The 23,767-nt window shown below is 39.9% G+C and overlaps 1 protein-coding gene across 3 annotated transcripts in view; it reads right to left on the bottom strand.

Moving 5' to 3' along the window:
- Window positions 1-23,767, bottom strand: part of Arnt (aryl hydrocarbon receptor nuclear translocator) — a 72,451-nt gene that overhangs the window by 31,407 nt on the left and 17,277 nt on the right. For 2 of the 3 annotated variants that reach the window (XM_051199301.1, XM_051199300.1), the window contains exons 2-5: window positions 19,820-19,931; window positions 14,984-15,028; window positions 7,435-7,479; window positions 1,275-1,319 (exon numbers count right to left, since the gene is read on the bottom strand). In XM_051199301.1, the coding sequence (XP_051055258.1) occupies window positions 1,275-1,319; window positions 7,435-7,479; window positions 14,984-15,028; window positions 19,820-19,929 (245 nt within the window). In that variant the 5' untranslated portion in view covers window positions 19,930-19,931. The remainder of the gene's footprint in view (window positions 1-1,274; window positions 1,320-7,434; window positions 7,480-14,983; window positions 15,029-19,819; window positions 19,932-23,767) is intronic. The other variant, XM_051199302.1, reaches the window with a different exon arrangement.

Below are 23,767 nucleotides of genomic sequence, written 5' to 3'. Positions count from 1 at the left end.
AAAAATTATTCTCAAATTTAAAGTACCCATTTTCTTTGTATATGACAAACTTGAGACTGACATCCAGAAAATGAATGTGTGTGGGTGTGCATACTGCGAGAGCATGAGTGAGCACACAAGTGCAAGTATGTGAAAATCAAAGGATAGTTTCAGATGTTAGTTCTTAAGACACCCTCCTCCCACTTGTTTTCTGAGACAACAGGCTCAACTACTAAGCTAGCACAGCTGCCCAGTGATCTGAGGGATCTGCCTGCCTCTGCTTCCCTGCTGTGCTAAAATTACACTCATATGCAGAGTTGTAAATGCACACCCTCCTTTTTAGTAGGTTCTTGGGATAAAACTCTGGTAATCATGCATACACAGCAGGCACTTTATAGAATAAGCTAGCCATACGAAGGCAGATAAACTTTCCTCAGAAATTATAAGGAATCAGTCTGACAGAGTCATCTAGTTTGTAAATCTATAGAGGGAAGTTCAGGGTAAGTGCTATGTCCTAAATACTAGGAACTATGGCAATTATAGGTGTTCTGTTTTCCTGTTAAAGCACCAATGGACACAGCTACATTCTTTCTTTCTTTCTTTTTTTTTTTCTTTTTAAAGATTTATTTATTTATTTGTTTATTTATTTATTATGTATACAGTGTTCAGCCTGCATGTATCCCTGAGGGCCAGGAGAGGGCACCAGATCTCATTACAGAAGGTTGTGAGCCACCATGTGGTTGCTGGGAATTGAACTCAGGACCTCTAGAGGAGCAGCCAGTGCTTTTAACCGCTGAGCCATCTCTCCAGCCCCTGTCACATTATTTCTAAAGCCTTTTCAATCTGTGAATTTAGTGATAAGATAAAGAGAAAATAAAACAATTAAAATAATGAACACAGCAATTTCTTTTCTTTCTTTGTTCTTTTAGGTTTTCTTTTTTTGTTTTTGTTTTTTCTTTTTTTGGAGACAGAGTTTCTCTGTGTAACAGCTCTAGCTATCTTAGAACTCACTCTGTAGTCCAAGCTGGTCTCGAACTCAGAGATCCATCTGCCTCTGCTTCCCGAGTGCTGGGATTAAAGGCGTGAGCCACCACAGGTAGAATTAAGAGTCTGCCACCACTGCCAATCTTAATCACTTTCTGATGGAGTAGCCAGTTCCTGTGATAGCCAAACTTGTAAAAATGTACGTCCTTTTTGCCACAGATAAAAGAAAATACAGAAAGGGGAAGAAAAGATGGGTGAGACAAGGGTAAGAAGAGCAGCAGCATCTGCTTCATGCTAAACATGGTTCCTACCTGGCAAGTCTCTCTTTATCCGCAGAGCTCTGCTCATCATCCGACCTAAAAACAGAATTGATGAACTAAGCGAAAATTAAAATAAAAAGAAGGAAAGAAGAAAGGGTGGATGGAAGGGAGGGAGGAGAAATGAAATGCAAATGGAAAGAAAGAAAAGAAATAAAATGGATACAGAGAAAAGGGAGGAAATGGCAATACAAGCAAGAACCTTGCCTATAATCTACAGACCATATTTTTTTTAAAAGTAACTTATAAGACAAAAGTCAAGGCCAATTAGGAACTAACATGATCTCAACACACACACACACACACACACACACACACACACACACACACACACACACACAAAAAAAAAAAATTTTGTCCAACAATCTCTATAGAGACCAAAGATGCAGAATTTGAACAAGAGCCAACCAGGGAACTCAGGATGATCATTCTTACAAGCTGCTGCCAATTTGGGAACAAAATCATACTCACACACAATATTCTATAGTGACTAAATTAAGGGGTTTCAAACAACTAATGAGAAATGTAATTCCCTAACATAAACACACACACACACACACACAAGTTATGACTGATTTTCCCATTGTAATATTTAGTGTGTCTGTGTGCATGCACACAGAAGTTAGAGGACAACTTGTGGAAGTCTGTTCTCTCCTTTCATCGTGTGATTTTAGGGCTAGAACTTTGAGTTCTCAGTCTTGGTGATAAGAGTTATATTCTGAGCCATCTAGCTGGGCGTGACCAGATGTTCCTCATAAAATTATATCCTCAAACCAAGAGCTATGTTTCTTACATATCCTCTATCAATGGCATATCCCCAATCTAATTAATTCTGGTTCAGTTACCTTAGCACCTTTTCTGTAGTTTAATCAGTATCAATTCCCTTGGAAAAAGACAAAAGTTAACACTAAATTCTTCCAGAAAACCAAGATACTATTAAGAATGGGTGGCAGAAGCCAGGCAGTGGTGGCACACACCTTTAATACCAGCACTTGAGAGGCAGAGGCAGGTGGATCTCTATGAGTTCGAGGCCAGCACCTGGTCTACAAACTACAAAAGAGAAATCCTGTCTCAAACAAAAAAACAAAACAAAACAAAACAAAACAAAAAAAATGGGTGATAGGGGCCAGGTATGGTGGTACATGCCTTTCATTTTAACACTTGATGAGTTCAAGGCCAGCCTGGTCTACATAGTAAGCCCAGGATAACCAGGGCTACGTCGAAAGGCCATCTCAAAAGACTCACCCCCAAAAAGGGGGTGGAGGGTAGCAACTGAAAAATAAGGTAATATCTAATTTACTGCCTAAGTACTTACTTTAAGAGAGACAAGCATTAAATAAATTATCTAAGTAAGGCATATTAACAGATCAAAAAGTTTTTTTAGCTATTAAAAATGGCAACAATGGGGCTGCAGAGATGGGTCAATAGTAAGAGCACTGAGGTTCCCAGAGGAGCCTGGAGCCATTCCCAGGATCCACATGGCAATTCATAACAGTCTCTTGCTCCAGTTCTAGAAGACATAACGTCCTCTAGGGACACCAGGCATGCACATGCTGCCTGCAGAGACATACATACAGGCAAAAGAAATACAGATAAAATAAGTTAAAAAAAAATTTAAGATAATGACAAGGAATATGTATCTCAATGGTAGAACACATATGGACATGGGAACTGAGCAACAGGTCTGAGAGACTGTCTCATATACACAAAGACAACAAAGCCAGCCGTGCAAATAAAGTAACTTCTTAAGCCTTTGTCTTGGGATGGACAGAGTAGAAAGCAGGGGCCTTGTAGTCCCAGCTACTAGGAACAATGAGACAGGAGAACTTCTGTTCTAGAAAACTGCAAAAGAGCAAAACTTGAGCATAATAATAAACAATGAGCTTTATTATTATTATTATTATTATTATTATTATTATTATTATTATTTTAGCAACATATGGGAAAATTCCAGTGAAATGGAAACATAAAATCCCTGGAATCTTGGCACTGGGAAGGCAGAGATTGGAGGATTCCAGTGACTCATTGGTGAGCAGCTTAGCCAACTTGGTGCATTCCAAGGCAGAAAAGTGAGACCGTGTTTTGTCCTCCTGTCTCTACATGCATATATACATACTCAAAGAATGGTCAGTAGAAAAAGAAAGCTGACTGTGATAGTGTTCAACTTTAATTCCAGCACTCAAAAAACAGAGGCAAAAAGCCTGCAGGTTCCAGGAAAGCCAGGGCTGGTAAGATCTTAACTCAAAAAAAAAAAAAAAGAGAGACAAAGGAAGAAAGAGAGAGAGAGAGAGAGAGAGAGACTGGAGATATGACTCAGAAGTTAAGAGCACACACTGTTCTGGAAGAGGATTTGAGTTTATCTAACTCCAGGGAAATCCTATGGCTTCCATGGGCATATGCCCTTATATGCACATACCCACATGCAGTACCCACAAACATATGGCACAGTCAACTAATGTTTAAAGATAAAATCTTAATAGGTCTTGTTTTAAAATTATTTAGAAAAGCTTTTTTGCCTGGTGGTGGTGGCACACACCTTTAATCCCAGCACTCAGAAGGCAGAAGCAAATGGATCTCCAAGATCTAAATCCAAGGCCAGTGTAGTCTACAGAGAGAGTAGCAGAGCTACACAGGAAACCCTGACTTGAAAAACAAACTTAAAAAGAAAAAATAAATTTTTGTTTTAAAATTCCTTTTAATATTAATAGTCATAATCTCTTGTTTACTGCAATATCCCTGAACAGAATAGGACACAGGTAGATTAAAATACTCCAGGTTGTGTTCTTATAGCTTTCCAGCATTTCAATCATGAGACTGTGGACCTATACTATCTGCCTTAATGATGATCTGGTACTTGCTCTGTACTCCAGGCTGGCCTCAAACACAGAGAGATCCACCGGTGTGCTGAGATTAAAGCATGTGCTACCACTGCCCAGTTGCCAAATAACATTTTTTAAAAAAGATTAATCCATTTTTATGCATCTTTTGCTTGTATGTATACATGGGTGTCACACACATGCAAGGCCCATACAATCCAGAAAAGGGTGTTGGATCCCCCGGAACTGGACTTATAGATGGTTGTGAACCACCACATAGGTGCTGCAATTGAATCCCTGTCCTCTGAAGGAGCAGCCAGTGCGCTTACCTGCTGAGCCACCTCTCCAGTCCCTAACCTAGGACTTCTGATCTCTTGCCTCCACCTCCATAGCATTGAGATTATGAGTGTACAACACCACAACCAGTTTTATGGCTTGAGTTTTTAATAGAATCTGAAAGATTATTACCACATATTAATAATTAACTTTTCACTTTAGAGCTTATTTGCATCCTTAAATTTTCATTTATCTCAAGAGGCTTTAATAAGTACTACCTAGTGCAAAGGCCAGTTTTCTGTGCCCAGGCACTCATGATTTCACAGCTGTTGTAATAGTTCAGCAGCTCCTATCTACTATCTCCCTCTTTCTGCCTATTACTTACCTACTACCTATCTACGCATACTCTTTAATCAACCCTATATACTGCCAGCACTGTTCCTAAGAGTTTTAAACTTCTCTGCCTGATACTTCTTGGTTGTTTAGATCTGAGGCCTCAAAGTGGATTCCAGACAGGCAGGATCAGCAATGAATAAATACTATTAATACGTACTCACAGAAGGGCTGACAGAATAGTTCAGTGGGTTAAGGTGCTTTGCTGCCAAGCCTAAAGATCTGAGTTTGATCACTGGGACTCACAGATAGAAGGCAACAATCTACCCCAGAAGTTATCCTCTAAGCTCCACATGTGAGATGAAGCTCTCTCTCTCTCTCTGCCAATTAATTAATCAATCAATCAATGTAATAAAATCTTATATCAGCATTCACTGGGCTCCAGAAATAGCTCAATGGCTAAGTATGCTTGCTGCTCTTCCAGGAATCTGATGTCCTCTTACGGCCTCTTTTGACACCCACACTTACATTTATACACCCATACACAGACATACATAAAGCATAATTTAAATAAATAATTTTAAAGTACTCAATTAAATATAACATTTAAAAATAAAATTACTCGCCGGGCGGTGGTGGCACATGCTTTAGATCCCAGCACTTGGGAGGCAGAGGCAGGCAGACTTCTGTGAGTTTAAGGGCAGCCTGGTCTACAGAGAGAGTTCTAGGACAGTCAAAGCTGTTACAGAGAAACCCTGTCTCAAAAAAAAAAAAACCAAATCAACAAATAAATAAATAAAACTGCTCATTTTTGAGGCGTTACAAACTCAACTGTGTGTGTGTGTGTGTGTGTGTGTGTGTGTGTGTGAGAGAGAGAGAGAGAGGGGGGGGGGTTAAAGGGCAACCTCAACCTCAGGCCTATGCCTTCCACCTGGTCTGAGATAGTCATGGTTATTGTTTGCTGCTGCACACATCAAGTTAGCTGAGTCATGAGCTTCTGGCCATTCTCCTCATTCTTCTGTCTCTCAATAAGGAGGCACTAGGATTACAGGCTCTTAGGGTACCGTACCAAGATTTTATGTGGTTTTCAGGGATAAGCACTTTATACCTATGCTATCTCCCCAGCCAAAAAAGTCAGCATTTTCTAAATTTTTATTTATTATAATTATGTGTGTGTCTATATTATGTACATGTATAAGTACAGACACCAGGGTATCACTGTGTGTGTGGAAGACAGCAACTTTCAAGAATAAGTCCTTTCCTTCCTCAGTTGGATTTTGGGATTGAGTTTAAAGATTCATTATAAAAGTCATCCTTGCCTAACTTAATAGGAGAGGTTAAATGTTTGGTCCAGTTTTCCTTCCCAGATAAGTCTTTTCTTTCTGTCCCTGTTTGTTTTTAAAACTTAATACCAGAAAATGAGGGGTCCAAATAATGCCACCGCTCTTGAAAGTGAGTTCTTGGGAGTATGTCTGAAATTTTTTTATGATAAACATTTGCTGATCATGCATAGGTCCAATGAGTCAAGACAGAATTTTCAATGTGTGTTTGGCATTTGGGATCATTGTACTGAAGCAAAAACTCCCATTTAAGTTAGGTCCTTATGCAAGGGCTCAACCTGAACCTCTCTGGTCTTTGGGGACACATCACAGTCTGCTGGGCCAAGGGTACTGAGTGGCAAGAGGCACAGGCTTATACTTGGAACCCAACATTGTGGCTCCAAAGTATGTATGTATGTATGTATGTATGTATGTATGTATGTATGTGTGTATTTGTTTATTTGTGTGTATGTCTGTGCCTGTACATATGTATGATCATGTGCATTTGGAAGCCCCCAGAAACCAAAAGAGAATGTCAGGTTCTCTGGAGCTAGCGTTACAGGTGGTTATGAGCCATCATGTGCATTCTGGAAACAAAATTCAGGTCCTCTATAAGAGCAACAAGCATTCTTACCCACAGAACCATCTCTCCAGCCCATGCTCACTCTATCTATCTATCTATCTATCTATCTATCTATCTATCTATCTATCTATCTTTCTTTCTATCTATCTATCTATCTATCTATCTATCTATCTATCTCTTTTTAAGAATAACTCATAGCAATTATTTTTTAAAAGTAAAACCAGTATCTGGGTTGAGAAAGATTGGTCTTTAATAAAAAGTAATATAAATATATTTCATAATCTACTAACACTTATTATCCCCACCCCCCTTCTAACACTTATTTAAAGAAATTTAAGTTTATTATCTAGGAAAAAGAAAACTCATTTAAATGAGTAAAAACCATTTTCAATAAAAATTCTTCCATTATTTGCACCAATATAATAATATATATATCCAGGTGAACAGTAATGGTACACACCTTTAATTCAAGCACTTGTGAGGCAGAGGCTGATGGATCTCTGAGTTCAAGGCCAGGCTGGTCTGCAAGGCAAGTTCTAAGACAACCAGAGAAACCCTACATCGAAAATAAATAAATACACAAACAAACCCAAGAAGTCCATAGTTTGTATTCCTATAGATACAATAAGCATACTACTATAGTTTGCATACATGGGAAAAACACTATGTAAACATACACCACTAGTTTCACCTGAACATGCATATATTACAGGCTGCTTCAACACTTTCAGAAGAGGAAAGACACTAGCAGAGACATTCACTCTCATGTAGATAAAATTTAAATCCAACATTTAGACAGCTTGATTCCAAAACTTCTAGTATATTACCTGGCAAAGCGCTCTTTGTCATTACACATCTGTTCATCATCACATCTGAAAAGAGAGACAGCATGGAGAAGATTAGTTCAAACACTGAACTTATCTGTTCTGCTCTGAAATAAAACTAAAAACTAGAAGGAAAAATATGCAACAGGGAAAGAGCCAATGGACAAGCATCACAAAACAACAGATCCTCACAGCAACTGACCGAACTCTAAAAACTGGTGACTAACCAGGCAGTGGTGGTGCACACCTTTAATTCCAACACTGGGGAGGCAGAGGCAGGCGGATCTCTGTCAGTTTCAGCCCAGCCTGGTCTACAAGAGCTAGTTCCAGGACAGACTCCAAAACCACAGAGAAACCCTGTTCTGGAAAAACCAAATAAATAAAATAAAACAAAAGCTAGTGACTATTTCCTGTCATGTTTTTATGTTATCCTACACACAAAAAGATCATGTGATGAGAACATGAAATGTCACATGACCGTCCTCAAGTTGGGAAATTTTTTGGGTTTACTTGTTTGTTCCTGACCATTTTTGTTTGCTATTGTTGGTTTTTTTTTTTTTTTTTTTTTTTTTTTATTTATTTGAGATGAGGTCTCAGTTATGTAGCTCTGGCTAGCCTGGTACTCACTTGGAACTTTCAGAGACTCTTTTGCCTCTGCATCCCAAGTATCAGAATTACAAGTGTGAACCACTATGCCTGTCTCATATTGACTCATAATTTTTTAAAAATGTGCCTTAAAAAATATAGAACAATGTATGTATGCATTTTCTGTGTCCATTTTTCTGTGAAAACCAGGATTACTAATATGGATACTCAAACAAGTCCTTAAGAGCCTGCTTTAAGCTGGGTGGTAGCATGTGCCTGCAGCTCTACTGGCCCAGATACTTAGGTAGCTGAGGGAACAGGACACTTGAACCAGTCAAAGCAGTATAGCAAGACTCCACAGGGATAAAAGAAGATAGCCAAAGCCTCCAAGGATCAGAGACCATTCCATAAGGGGACAGAAACAATTTTAGAATTTAGAGAAGGGGACAGACTATTGAAGTACACTATCTTCTAGAAATACCATGACCAATGAATTCTTGAATTCATGGTAGCTGAAATTATGAGACCACATAAGACTGGGTCTATCAACATCTTAGCATAGAAAAAGGGAGGAATTCATAAAGCCTAAACCCTCCTTGAGGATCTATAACCAATTAGTAGTTGCTAGGAAAGATTGTCTTCAGTGTGTAGCCACAGGGAAGGTGTTCCTGTAAATAACCACTCACACATGCTACTGGAAGCAGCCCTAATGAAATGTTGAGCCCCCTGCCTCCCCTCAAAGTCATGAATGTAGAAGAGGAACTAGTTGGGAAGAAGAAAGGGGTTAGTGGGGAAAGGATGACAGAGGGTAAGGGGTGCAGGATGCAGATTCAAGAGGACAGTGACAGTTGGAGGTGAGCATGGTTGATACACCAAGTTTCAGGCCATCAAAACCAGACGTGTGTTTGCAACCACAGGGCAGATGTGGAGGCTGGAAGACAACTTGCAGGAGTTGGTCCCTTCCTTTTACCATGTGGGTTCCAGAAATGGAATGCAGGTCACTGAGTATAGCAAAAAGCACCTTTGCCAATGAACCATCTCAACAGCATGCTATGTTTACTTCTCTGTGTGTATTTTTGATAAGGCATCTTGTTATGCTGCTTGGGCTTGATTTGAACTCACAGTCTCCAAGTACTGGGATTATATGTATATGGCATCATACCCAGCTCAAAACTAATTAATTTAAGAGTTAAGCTGATGGCTCAATGATTAAGAACATGTGCTATTCATGCAGAGAACCCAGGTTCAGTTCTCAGAAGCCACATGGCAGCTTACAATTGTCTTTAACTCTAGTTTCAGGGTATCTGACATCTTTTGATCTCTTCAGAACCAGGCACACACACAGAGCAATACATACATGCAGGCAAAACATAAATATAAAAAAATATTTTAGCAGGGCTGTAGTGGTGCACATCTTTAATCCCAGCACTCAGGAGGCAAAGACAGCCGGATCTCTGTAAGTTTGAGGCCAACCTCAGGACAGCCAGGGCTACACTGAGAAACCCTGTCTCAAAAACAAACAAAATTTTTTGGGGGTAGGGATGAAGACTAGAACCCAGAGCTTTGAGATTTCAAGGCAAGTGCTTGACCCTGAACTCTTAACAACAGTTTAACTTTGAAAACAGCACACTGTTTTCCATTGTGACTACCATTTCCTATTACCACAGTATACAACTGTTTCAATTCTTCCATATTTTTAACAATAGTTGTTATTTTCTGGGGTTTTGCTTGTTTCTTTCTGAGACAAGATCTCACTACACAGCCTTGGCTACTGGGTTTCATCTACCCATAGCTCCTATTTTGTTTTGGTTTTGATAGTGGTTACAGGGACAGATATAAAATGGCATCTCTAGTATAGTTTTGATTTGTGTGTTTCCTAATGACTAGTGATGTTGATTTTTCATATGCTTGTTGGCCATTTGTATCTTTTCTTTAGAGAAATGTCTATCCATGTCCTTTGGGCATTTTTCCCCTTTCATTTTTAAATTTGTTTTTACTGATTTTGAAAGTAATCTATGTTTTTTTTTTTAACCAACCATTAAATAAAAACAAAACTATTCCCTAAAGCTTCTACTGAAAGCAAAGTTCACTGCTATCTACAAGATCACAAGGCTCCTGGCCACTGGCTCCTCTACTACCCTCCCATTCTGTGGCCCACAAGCAAGGACTTTAATATTCCCAACAATAGCCACATTCCTCCTATATTGCTCCCAGGTCTCTGTACTTCCCTTTCCTTTTCTAGGAAGGCTGTCTAGCTCTGAGCCAAACCAGACATCCCACTCCCCCCTTTTTCACCATTTCAGTCTCAAGATGCAGTGTGTCCTCCCCAAAGCTCCTGAGATCCTCAACCTAATACTGGCCCCTCAGTTATATAACAGCCGTCTGACTATCACTGTTCAACTGAAGCAATGTCATTTGTTTGCCTTATTACTGTCCTCCCAGCAAGAGCGATTCATTAAAAAATGACCACAAGTCAAAGGAGTTAGAAAACACCTCCAAACACAGTGCTCTAGCTTACTGATTACTCAGATCAGAAGGAATATGAAAACAAATACTGGAAAGTCAGGCATGTTAGGGCATATCCTTAGTCACAGAATTGGGAGGCAGAGACAGGCAGACCTCTGGGAGCTAAACAATCAGACCTATTTAAAACAAAACAACAAACAAATGTAGGGTAGGGAATGGCAGTTGAAGCCTGCAATCCCACCACTGGAAAAAGAGGCTCTTAGTGAGTTTGAGTAAAGCCTAGACTGTACAACTTTTTCCAGGCTTGCTTGGATTACAAAGTGGGGTTCTAACAAACAAAAGGGAACTGATGAGATGTTTCAGTACACAAGGGCATTTGCTGCCAAGCCTGATGACCTGAGTTCAGTCCCCAAAACCCATATGGTAGTGGTGGTGGGGTACCTATTCCTGCAAGTTATTCTCTGACCTTCATACATTTGCTATAGCACACATGTCCACATGCCCACAAAAGAAATAAATGTTTAAAACACACAGTCATACACCCATGCTGGCAACTTCTCTTATGGCTACCAATCCCCTCTAGGAAGACTTACCAACCTAGGAAGAGGAACTAAACCATAGCACAGGAGGTCAAGTGACAAATGTAAACCAGGCCAAGACCCCATTCAACTGCCCATTCATCTTATTCTTAAATCATCTCCCTAGGAGGAGAGCAGATAAACTCCTCAAATTCACTGACTGCAGCTTTGTTTCCCTGTGGGCCCCTAGGCTACTTTCAGAGTACATATCAACCTATCTGCTTGCCTCTCTTTCTATTTACCTGCCTCCAGTTTATCTCATCAACTCAGTCATCAAAATGTTGAGAGAAGAAAGGTCTTTCCTCCCCTACATTTGCAACAAAGGTATGCCTGTATAAGTTACTATCCACTGCCTCTCTGTGGATACTAACTGAACTGAATGAATAAAATTTGGTACTGGGAATCAAACTCAGGCCTTATGATATTAAGCACACACTGGGCTATACCTGTAGCCCCATTTTATCCACTCTGAAGTATCAAGAGGCACAGCTGATGTCATTTTTGTCTTTATTTTTTGAAACTGTCTCCTATGTAACCCAGAACTTACTAAGCTGCCTCGAACTGGAGATCTTTCTGCCTCTGTCATCAAGTGCTGAAGTTACAGGTACTTACCACCACTCTGTACTTGGCTATTTGATTTTCATCTTCTTATATAGACAAGGTTTGGCTATGTGGTGCAAGGTGATTTCAAATTTGGACCTAATTTACTCTCCTTGGGGTTATGTACCCACTATGTCTGGCTTACACAGTGCTGGGAAGCAAACCCGAAGCTTCACACATTTTAGGCAATCATTCTATTAAGTTGCAGCAAATTATTCCTAAATAAATATTTATTTCTATTTGTGTGTGCGCATGCTTGCCACATGTTTGGGTGTCTATGGAAACCAGAAGGCAGGATTGGATTCTTTGGAGCTGTAGTTATAGGCAACTGTAAGCTGCCCAATGTAGGTTCCAGGAACCAAACTCTGGTCCTTTGGAAGAACAGCAAGCACAGCTGAGCCATCTCTCCAATCCCCAGTCTTCATCTTAAATATTAAACCACTTTTCAATATTATGTCAGAACTGTAGTTCATTAAATATTCTAGATATCAATTGCTTCTAAGATATATGACTTATAAGTATTTTCTCCCAATTCTACATGTTACCTTTTCAGGACAACTAAAAAGAACTATTAGGAATTAAATTAAGTTTCACAAAATTGGCAATTCAATGATATAATGTTTTACATTAATGGTCTACAAATTGAGTTCCAGGACAGCCAGGGCTGTTATACAGAAAAACCTGTCTTGAAAACTCACCACCACAAGAGAGAGACAGAGAGACAGAGAGAGAGAGAGAGAGACAGAGAGAGAGAGAGAGAGAGAGAGAGAGAAGAAGGAGAAGAAGAAGAATTCTGTAATAAAGGGATCCCCAATAAAGCTATTTGAAAAACATCTATCTTAAGGATGGAGAAATGGAGAAACGGTTCAGTTGTTTAAGTGTTCGGTTCCTACCTTAACAGGGCCCCTGACCTAAGTACAACTGACTCCATGATGGAAGTGCCATTCAGGCTATAAAACTCAGTCCACAGACAACATCACCTGCCAAAACTAAAACAAAGGCCTAATCCATCAAAGTCCCCAGTTCTAGGAGTCTATAAATGTACTAACCTTGCTAAATTTTTAGCTTCTGTAGTCCTGTTTCTGGTTAACTGATCTTGTTAGTCTAGTTGAAGTATGCCAATGCAGATTTTTTGTGCTTAATCATCTCACCCTGAGAAAGGCTAAGTGCTACACTGGGATCCCAAGCACCCAGTGTAGCTGGCAGCCAGCTAATAAAGACTTTCTATTGGGTTAAATCCATGTCCAAGCCATCTTCTCTGGTGGACACATGGTCACCACAACCATCTGTAACTCCAGTCCCAGAGGATGCAGTGCCCTGTGTGGCCTCTGCTAGCACCGTATGCATGTGTGTCCAACAATACTTGCAGGCAAAACATCCAGACACTTAAAATATATAAATGTAGAAATAACAACAAAGTCTGTCTACTACCACAAAATTAAATCTTTTCCCTTCTTCAAATTTATTACGTTCCACGAAGTGTCAAGAAGAATTACTTTCAATTGCTGTGTTGGTTGGTTTTTGTCAACTTGACACAAACCTCTGAGAAGAGAGAATCTCAAATAAGACAATGTCTCCATCAAACTGGCCTGTGAGCAAGTCTGTAGAACATTTTCTTGATTAATAATTGATAAGATGGGCCCATCTCACTGTGGGCAGTGCCTCTTCTGGACAGGTAGTTCTAGAAATATCCGATGGGGAAGCAAAGGCAGGAATAGCTGATATCTTACATGTTGTTCCACAAACAAGAGACAGAAAGAGAACTAAGCCTTTTGAAACCTTAGAGAATGCCCAGTGACACGCCTCGTCTAACAAAGCCACACCTAACCCTTCCCAAACAGGTCCACCAAATATTCAAACATGCATACAAACCTACGGGAACATTCTCATTCAAACCACCATCCCTTCTCAAGCTCCAAGTTTTAGGCTGGTCTGAACCCTGCCACCCTGTACCACACACATACACACGTACATAAAAAACCTGTACCACACACATACACACATGTACACAAAAAACCTAAAAGATGAGCCAACAGGTACTAGAGTGTGACAGAGTAGAACATTATCAAATTATACCTTCCAACATCCACATCCTTTTGTAACCCTCTCCAACAGTGATGCAAGGCATGTATACACAAGCTGCTCACAGAAGCAGAGGCTTGTTAAGCACACTAAGACTTGCCCTTTGTATTACAGACATCACCATACTCTGCCCTGTTTGAAGACGAGATAATGGGAGTGGGAGGAGGCAGGATCAGAGGGTGAGGGAGAATGGAGAAAGAGAGAGAGAGGTGCAACTATGCCAGTTGAGTCTAACTTTAAATCAACCAGATGGCTGAGCAGTCTTACCATGAATTCAAGCAAGATTCAGTCAACCCACTGACTTGTGAGAACTAACCAATTGATTCTTTATTCTCCATTTGTATGTATATGCATGTTTGCATGTGTATTAGGCACAGGTCTGTGTGGGTACACATGTATGTGGATAAGCATGCATGAAGAGACCCAAGGTTGATGTGGAAAATGTACCTCCGTCTCTCTTCTGCCTTACTACATGAGGCAGAATTATTTCATCACGCGCAGGGCTCATGGGAAGGGAATAAAATAATAACAAAGTCAGCACTCACATGTGTAAGTAAATATACATGTGGGCACACATCCACAGAGAGGCCCAAGGTTAATGTCAGGAGTCCTTCTCTATCCCTCTACCTTATTCACCGAGGCAGGATTTCTCAATCAAATTCAAAGCTTACAGATAAAAACTACTCAATGCTAGCTTACTCTGGGGATATCCTGTGTCCATCTTCCAAGGCTGGAATTACAAGCAGGATGCTATGCCCATTGGCATTTATGTGAGTTCTGGGACTCTGAATTGTTATTCTCAGATTTTCAATGTCAAATCCTTAACCACTGAGCTATCTTCCCAGGCTGCTATTCTTTTTAAGTCATGAATCAACATATAACTTGGCTTAGGGATGGTCTTCTAAATTTTCTGTGCCCTCCTCTCTGAGGAGCTATCTCTAAAAATAATATAACAACTAAAACTGTCCTATGATACAAGAAAATGTACAGTTTTAGGATGAAGCATATTCTTTAGGCCAATGAAGAAAAACATTATAAGCCAGAAGTATACTTAAATAACCTATTTGGTACTAAGAACTGAACACAAAGCCTTACACATAAGAGGCAAGCATTCTAGCAAGCTACATTCCCAGCCCACTGATTTTAAATCATTTTATTTATTTGTTTGTTTGTTTGTTTGTTTGTTAGAGTCAGAGGCGAGAGGAAAAACCTTACTCCTTACAGACAATTGCAAAACTTACCTCAAAAATTTACTGTTCCCTTCTCCATCATCATCAAAATCCAGCCTAGGGAAAGGCAACAAAAAAAAACATTGAGTTTATTGATAACATAGAATCTTAAGAAAGTAAAATATATTGATACAAGACATCTATGTGCTCACCTAAATAGAAGGAAGTGGGCAAAAGCAAAACAAATCTCTGATACATGTTTTTCATAGTGTCGTAATTGGACAAAAAAAAAAAAATCAGCCATGGTGGCACATACTTACAATCACCATCCAGAAACTGGGATGAGCATTGAAAGGCCACCCCCAGATACATAGTGAGTTCTAGGCTAGCCTTGGCTACACAATTTGAACCTGTTTCAAAAGCAAAAGGAAGGAGTATGGAGAAAGCTGCAGTAGCACAACTGATCCCTCCAGTGGGATCTGTACACACGAGGCAAGTACCGTAACTAGGAAGAGGTACAAGAGAAGTACAAACAGTTCTCACCACTAAGAGCTTAGCTCAGTTGGTAGAGTGTATGCTATACACATAGAGAAGACACAGCAAGTTGTTAGTCTAAAAATGAAATATATACTATATTCAAAGTCACTGTGCTGTGGCCAGCCTTAGTAACACATACCTTTAACTCAAAGTACTGAGCAAGTAGAAGCAAAAGGATGGTAAATCCAAGGCCAGCTTAAGCTACAAAGCCAGACCCTGTCAGAGAGAGAAGAAAGCAAGAAAGCAAGATCACATGCTCACCAGATATTGTGGGACATGTGATAACTTGTCCCTTGGGAACTTTTCAGCTCAGACAATTGATGGGAGATGCCATTATGTATATACGTTTCTCATACTGGTTAATGAATAAAGCACTGTTGGCCAATAGGAAAGCATGAAAGGTGGGACTAGGAGACAAGAAGGAAAGAGGAAATAGGAAGGAGGAGTCAAGATGGAGAGTCTGGAGAAAGCAGAATGCCGGCCGGCTCCCCAGTAAGAGAAGACCACGTGGAAATACTAGATTAACAGAAATGGGCTAATACTTAAGACAGAGCTAGCCCATAAGAAACTAGTAACTGGCTAACAGCATTATATCTAATACAGAGTCTCAGTGTGTTAATTGGGGCTGGCGCAGTGGTGGGGCAAGACCAGCGGTGGGAGGAAAAACCTTACTCCTTACAGACAATTGCAAATAGAAAACAAAGGGCCAGAGAATTAGCTCAGCAGATTAAGGAACTTGTCACCAAGCCTATAGGCCTGAATTGGATCCCTGGGACCCAAATAGTAAAGAAATAACAACCACAGGCTTTTTTCTTATTTTCTTATCTAAACACACACACAGAGTAAATAAATAAATGTGTGTGTGTGAATGTGTATGTATGTAAGCATGTGTTTATGTATATATGTATGTATGTGAGGACTGGTTGGTTTTCTGAGAGAGGAACTTTCTACATTGTTCTGGCTGATATGGCAATCACTAAGTACACCAGGCTAGCGTCTCCCAAGAGCTGGGATTAAAGACATGTGCCACTACACCCAGATGTAGTGGCAATTGACTATACCCATGGAACACTGGAGGCAGAGGCAGGGAGGAGGATCATGAGCAAGAGGCCAGCTTAGGCTACATGGTGAACTCCAGGCCAACATGGCTACACAGAAGCACTGTCTCAAACTAGGTATGGTGGCCACATGTTTTTGTTTCCAAGGACTTAGGAAGTGGAACCAAGAGGAATAGGAACCCAGGCCAGCTGGGGCCACAGGAAAACTGTATTAAAATAACAAAACCAAACAGACTTTGTTACAAAATAAAAAGCAAACACTTCTTTAAATGTGTTTTTAGTATTGAAGAGACCATCTTTCATGACTTTGAAAAAGTTTTCTTGTGTGTCTTTTGAGGGCATGCACACATGTGAACGCAGGTGCCACAAAGTCCAGAGAGGACACCAGGTCCCCTGTAGCTAGTCATAGATGTCTGTGAGCCACCAAAAGGAGGTGATAGCAACTGAATTCAGGATCTGTTAAAGCAGTATGCACTCTTAACCATTGAGACATCTCTCTGGAACTCAAGATTCACTTCATGTATTTTTTGCAAGAAATGGTGATACAAAACTGTAATCCTAGCATTCAGAAGGAGATCATGAGTCCCAGACCTAGATCTTACTTCAAAAACAAAAACAAAAAACAAGAGGCAACAAGCTAAGAAAACAAGCTCAATGGTAAAGTACTAGTCCAAGAATCCACAAGGCCTTGTGTTTAAGCCCCAACACCCCCCCCAACCACACACACACACACACACACACACACACACACACACACACACACACACAAAATCTAATAGCAAAAAGTGAATGCTTCTAAAGGAACCTTGTATCATCACTTCTAAGCTTAGTATTTTTTTGTGTTTGAGTGTATGATGTATACATGGGCACCATATTCACCTAGAGGTCAGGGACAACTTGCTGGAGTTGGTTTTCCCCTTCTACCTTTATGTGGGTTCTGGGATCAAGCAAAGATAACCAGGCTCACACGAAAGTGCCTTTAGCCAGTGGGCTGCATCACTGGTCCTAAAGCAATAGTTCCATTCTGCTCCTTTTTACATCATATATTTATGTAACAATTTGTAACAGTACCAAAACTGTAACTATTAAGTAGCAACAAAATAATTTTGTTATTGGGGGCCACCTCAACATGAGGAACTGTATTAAAGTGTTGTAACATTAGGTTAGGAAGGCTGAGAACCACTGCCCTAAAACAACCTTCTTAACCTTCTTTCAAGAACTATTTCCAATTGTTACCATCCCAAATTATTCTTTATATGCTTTAAAAAAAAAAAAAAAAAAAAAAACTTTTTTCTGTTGTGTATTTTAGGTAATTGTCTTTATCTTTAGTTTTGTTTTAAGATAGAGTAACCAAGGATGGCCTCATATTCTTCATCCTCCAGACTCAGCCCTATTGAGTATTAGGATTTTAGGTATGAGTCATCATACCTCACCTGTTTTTGCCATATTCTATCTTGCATGGCATATACATATATGTACATATGTATACATGTGTGTGTGAATGTGTATATATGTGTGTATATGTATACATGTATGTGTGAGTGAATGTCTATATATGTGTGTATATACAGATAGTCACACACACAATGACTATCTGAATGTTAGAAACTTGAAAACAAGGGATGTGCCTCACCTACCTTTTAGAGTCTATTAGCTATCACACAATAATGCCACATTCAAATCCTGTACTTAATACTTTTGTAACTAAAAGGACTATGCATTCCAAGCCAAATAAAGTATCAATAAATTAGAAAAGAAGTAAGTTTAACAAAAAGATTTTGAGAATGTAAACACAAGAGCTTCGAGAAAGCCAACAGTTTTCTTTTTGGGGGGTGGAGGACGTTGTTTAAGACAGGGCTTCTTTGTGCAGCACTGGCTGTCCAGGAACTCGCTCTGTAGACCAGGCTGGCCTCCTGCTCACAGAAATCTGCTTGTCCCTGACTCCCAAGTGCTAGGACTAAAGGTGTGCACCACCACTGTCCCCAGCTGGAAACTTTCTTAACAACCATGAAATCATTGGTCTTTCCCAAAGTACTTTACCTTCCAGAGGGTTTTTTGCTTTGCTTTGAGTTTTTTTTTTGGTGTGTGTGTGTGTGTGTGTGTGTGTGTGTGTGTGTGTGTGTGTGTGTGTGTGTGTGTTTGGGTTTTTTTGTTTGTTTTGTTTGTTTGTTTTTGACTGCTTATAAATAAAGATACATCGAAAGAGAAGCTCTCAAGTTCAAAGACCACAAGGGAATGGTAATGCACATCTTTGATCCCAGTACTCTGGATACAGAAGCAGGTGGATTTCTGAGTTCAAGGCCAGCTTGGTCTACAGAGTGAGTTACAGAAGAGCCAGTGCTACACAAAGAAACCCTGTCTTGAAAACAAACAAACAAAAAAAAAAAAAATCAATAGAACAAAATTTTAACCTGCTGTGGTGATATTTTGTTTATGATCTAACAAATAAAGCTAGCCTGAAGATCAGAGTGCAAAGCTAAGTCACTAATTAGCCAGAAACCAGGTGGTGATTTAATCCTTTAATCCCAGCACTGGGGAGACAGAGGCAGACTGATCTCTTAGTTCAAGGCCACCCTGAGCTACACAAAATTGATCCGGTCTAAAAGAGAAACAGCTCACACAAAGGTGATCCCAGCACTTGGGAGTTACACGCTTTTAATCCCAGCGCTAAGGAGGTGGAAACAGGAAGGGATATGGCTGGACAGAGAGAGGATTATAGGGCAGGAGGAGACAGTGCAGTCTAAGGCAGTCAGTCTGAGGCAGTCTGAGCAGTCTAGGCAATCGGTAAGGATTCACGGAGGCAGGATTGCCCACGGAGGCAGGATTGCCCATCTGGTCTAAGGTAGAGGTAAGAGCTAGTGGCTGGCTCTTTTTCTTCTCTAACTTTCAGCTTCCCCCTCCTAATATCTGACTCAGGGTTTTTATTATTGAGACCTATTAGAATTCATGCTACTGCCTGCTTAGACATTTTCATGTGAAATATATAAAAGTAATGTATTAATTAAAGTCAACACGAAGTGTGAAACAACTGATTCTATGAGTGAGGTAAGATGAGAGCAAACTGACAGGAAATAGGCACAACAGCTCCATCTTTTTCCTTATAGCTATAATCTACTCAAATTATATAGACATTTTTAAAAGAAATGTATATAAAATAGCATGCCTACATATGGAAAAATCTAGGGACTAAGAGTTAGCTATGTGACAGCAATGTAGTAAGATCAAAAAGTGAGGTCAGGAATAGAAAAGTAGGAGGAGACTAAATCAAATTGTTTTTACAAGAGAGACACTGATGATATATATTCAAACTTACCCTGATCGTCGCTTAATAGCCCTCTGTACAACAGCTCCTCCACCTTGAATCCCAGGTCCAGGGTTTCCTGAAGCAATGGTGGGACCCAGCGATGGTACATCTGATGTCATTTCTGTCAGGAAATAATAAATATCAATATCCTCAACTATTAACATCAAGACGCTGCCTAAAAACAATACTCATACAGTTAAGCAGGTAAAAGTACTTATTGCTAACTCCAATGACTTTAATTCAATACTTAGCACCCACCCACAAGTGAAGAGAGAACTGACTCATAAGGTTGACTCTGACCTCCACACATGCACTGTGACACCCCACAGCCATATACATACATACATACATACATACATACATACATACATAAATACAATTTAAAAATTAAAAAAAAATAAATGTTCAATCCAAGCATGGGGTGGCAAAAATCTGTGATCCCAGCACTTGGAAGACTGGAGAGAAAAATCAAAAGTTCAAAGTCAGCTGGTCAGTGGTGCCCACGCCTTTTATCCCAGACAGGCAGATTTCTGAGTTCGAGACCAGCCTGCTCTACAGAATGAGTTCCAGAACAATCAGAGCTGTCATACAGAGAACCAACCCTGTCATCTTCCTATACAAGGTGGATCCTATACAAGGTGAATTTAGTGGCCCACATGAAACGCTAACTCAAAAACTCCACCAAAAAAAAAAAAAAAAGAAAAGAAAAGAAAAGAAAAGAAAAACCAAGAGCAACGATGCACACCTTTAATCCCAGCACTTAGGCAGAGACAGGTGGATCCCTGAGTTCCAAGTTAGCTAGGGATATATAAGAAAAACCTTGTCTCAAAACACAAAACAAAAAAAGAAAAGAAAGTTTCAAGCTATAGGTAAAATCTCAATCAGGTATTAGAGGACTCACATATTCTGAACAGACAATTTTAAATACAAAATCATCAAGATTTTAATTTAAAAAAAAATCACTGGTCATACTAAAAATCAGGAAGATCTCAAAGGGAAGGTGTCAGTTAACAGATGCTAACATTAAAATAATACAGATATTAGAATTACCTAACAAAAGTTTTGCAAGTAGCCAACTAAAAGAACATTTGAAACAAATATTTAAAACTCAGCCTTAGCAGCCAGGCCTTGGTGGCACATGCCTTTAATCCCAGCAGAGGCAGGTGGATCTCTGTGAGTTCAAGACTGGTCTACAAGAGCTAGTTTCAGGACAGCCTCCAAAACCACAGAGAAACCCTGTCTCAAAAAACTCAGCCTTAGAAAACAAAGATATACGATATGAAAAAAAAAAAATCAAAAACTAGAAACCCGAGGAATAAAAACTATAAGTGGGCTAAATATGGTGATTCATCCCTATAATGCTTGCACCTGAGAGACAGAGGCAAAAGGATTACATGTCTGAGGTTGAGGTCAACCTATGCTATATAGTTAGTTTAAGGCTAGCATGGACTAACTTCATAGTAAGACTGTGTCAAGTGAAAGGGAAAGACAAGAGTGGACAGGAGAGGAGAAAATAGGGAGTATACATACACACACAAATACGTGTGTATAGATGCATATACAATTCAAATAAAAATGCTTGATGGTCTTATCAATAGTGGACATCAATGGAAATGAGCAAGAGCTATAGAGAAAAACAACTAATCTGAACTGAAAGAAAGCAGGTCGGGGCAAAGACAAACAAAAGAAAAACTACCAGAACTTCAGATATCATGGGACTACAGCAGAGAGATATAAGTGAGTTCCAGAACAGCCAGAGCTGTTACTCAGAGAACCAACCTTGTCTCAAAAACCAAAGAGTTCAAAGTCATCTTCCTTTAGTGACCCACATGAGTCATAAGAGTCATGAAAAGAGATGAAAAAGAAAGCAGGGCTAAGAAATTTGTGGAAAATTCCTAATTTTGACAACAAATGTAAACCTACAGAATCAACAAGGTGCAAAAACTCCAAAAATGAAAGATCCAACGAAACCCATTCTAGCACACATCATAATTACACTTCTGAAAACTCCAAACAGGATGAGTCTAGAAAGATGGCTCAATGGACAAGGGAGCAGCCTGGGGAGCCTGCCCAGAAGCCTGATCACTTGAGTTACATACACAAGTGAAGGAAGGACAGAACCAACTGGGCAAGTTGTCATCTATCTCAATAAACTTGCCAGATGCACACATACACTTGCTCTATAAAAAAAAAAAAAAAAAAAAAAAATGTAAAAAAAATTTTAAAAGAGCCAATGACAGGGGCTTCAAATTAGTTCAAAACTAGCCTTTATCAACAGGTAAGTTGGAGTTAAGGAGAAAGATGACTCAGACAGTAAAGTGTCTTGTCTACAAAAGCTAGTTCCAGGACAGAGGAAACCCTGTCTCAAAAAACAAAACAAAACAAAAAGACTAAAAAGAAAAATAGCTAACTGCATTTTGTACTATTCATTTACTGTCTAGTTTTGTTAGCTTTGGACCAGGAAGGAATAGACAGTTTTGAATGATGTCAATTTATCTTTAAAAATTATTTTAAAATTTGTTTATGTGAGTTCTTGTAGACAAAAGTTTCTCTTCTGCCTCGTCTGGCAGCCATTCAATTCCAAGTAAACACACAGAGGCTTATATTTATTATATGTTGTTTGGCTGATTGCTCAGGCTTCTTTTTTACTAGCTCTGTCTTATTATTAATCCATTTCTATTATTAAGTATTGCCACATGGTCCTGGCTTACTGGAGAATGTCTAGGCATCCTACCTTCCTAGCGACTCTGTGGCTTCTCCTCTCTGCTTTCCTCTCCCTAGAATTCTTCTGTCTGTTAGCCCCACCTGTACTGACTACAAAACTAAACCAAATAATATTAATATTTCCATCTAAGTGTAGAGCTTCTTGTCTATAACTGTAGCACTCAGGAGGATGGCCACAAATCCCGGGCCAGCTTGGACTAAACAGTGAGTACAGTGTGTGACTGTCTCATAAATATATAAATAAATTTGCACCCAAGCCACTCCTGGCTCTGAGAGGACAGTTTGGTGCCATGGTTTTAAACACCCTAGTCCTCTGGTGTGTTCACCTGTCCTCCAAGGTGTCTTTTCTTCCTCTTGCTCTAGTTAAGGGTATGACTTTTTCCTCTTTGTCTTCTTCATATCTCCTTCCTCCTGGCAGTGCTGAGATCTTCAACTTGCCTGCCCTGTTCTTTTCTTACCGACTCTAATAAACAATCCCTTCTGAGTGCATGTTTTTTTTAAAGATTTATTTTTAATTGGAAGGGGAAGAGGTGTGCACATGTGAGTACAGTTGCCTGCTGATGCTAAAGAAGGGTGTCAGATACTCTGTAGTTAAAGTCACAGACAGTTGAGTCACCTGATATGGGTACCTGAAGTGAAGGGAAGCTCCTCTGCTGTAACAATGCATGCTCTTAACACTGAGACATCCCTAGACTCTTGAGTCTTTTATCCATGAGTTCTTGCTAAAGGGACCCACCCTGTGTCACATGGAGCTAGGGGTATGACTCAGCCAGTAGAGTGCTTGCCTAGCATGCTACGGGCCCTGGGTGTATTGATACACTCCTGTAATTCCAGAGACTGGGAGACACTCAAAGGAAAGTAGGACTATAACAGGCTTAGAGGCTATGCCAGATGGGTTCATATCAAATTGACATGACACAAACCAGAGTCTCTGGGAACAGAGAACCTCCACTGAGAAAAATGCCCCACTAGATGGGCATGTGGGCAAGCCTGTGGAGCATTTTCTTAGTGATTGATATGTGAGGGCCCAGCTCACTGTAGGCAATGATGGGCTGGTTGTTCTAGGTGTTAAAAGCAGCAGGCTGAGCAAGCCATGGGAGAAGAAGCAAGTAAGCAGGACTCCTTAGTGGTTTATGCTCTGAATTCCTGCCTCGACTTCCTTCAGTGATAGACTGTGATATGGATATGGAAATAAGCTAAAATACTTTCCTCCACAAGTGTTTTGGTCACAGA

Source organism: Phodopus roborovskii, unplaced genomic scaffold, assembly GCF_943737965.1.
Source record: "Phodopus roborovskii unplaced genomic scaffold, PHOROB, whole genome shotgun sequence".
Classification (NCBI taxonomy): domain Eukaryota; kingdom Metazoa; phylum Chordata; class Mammalia; order Rodentia; family Cricetidae; genus Phodopus; species Phodopus roborovskii.
This window is presented reverse-complemented; position numbering and strand designations above follow the sequence as displayed.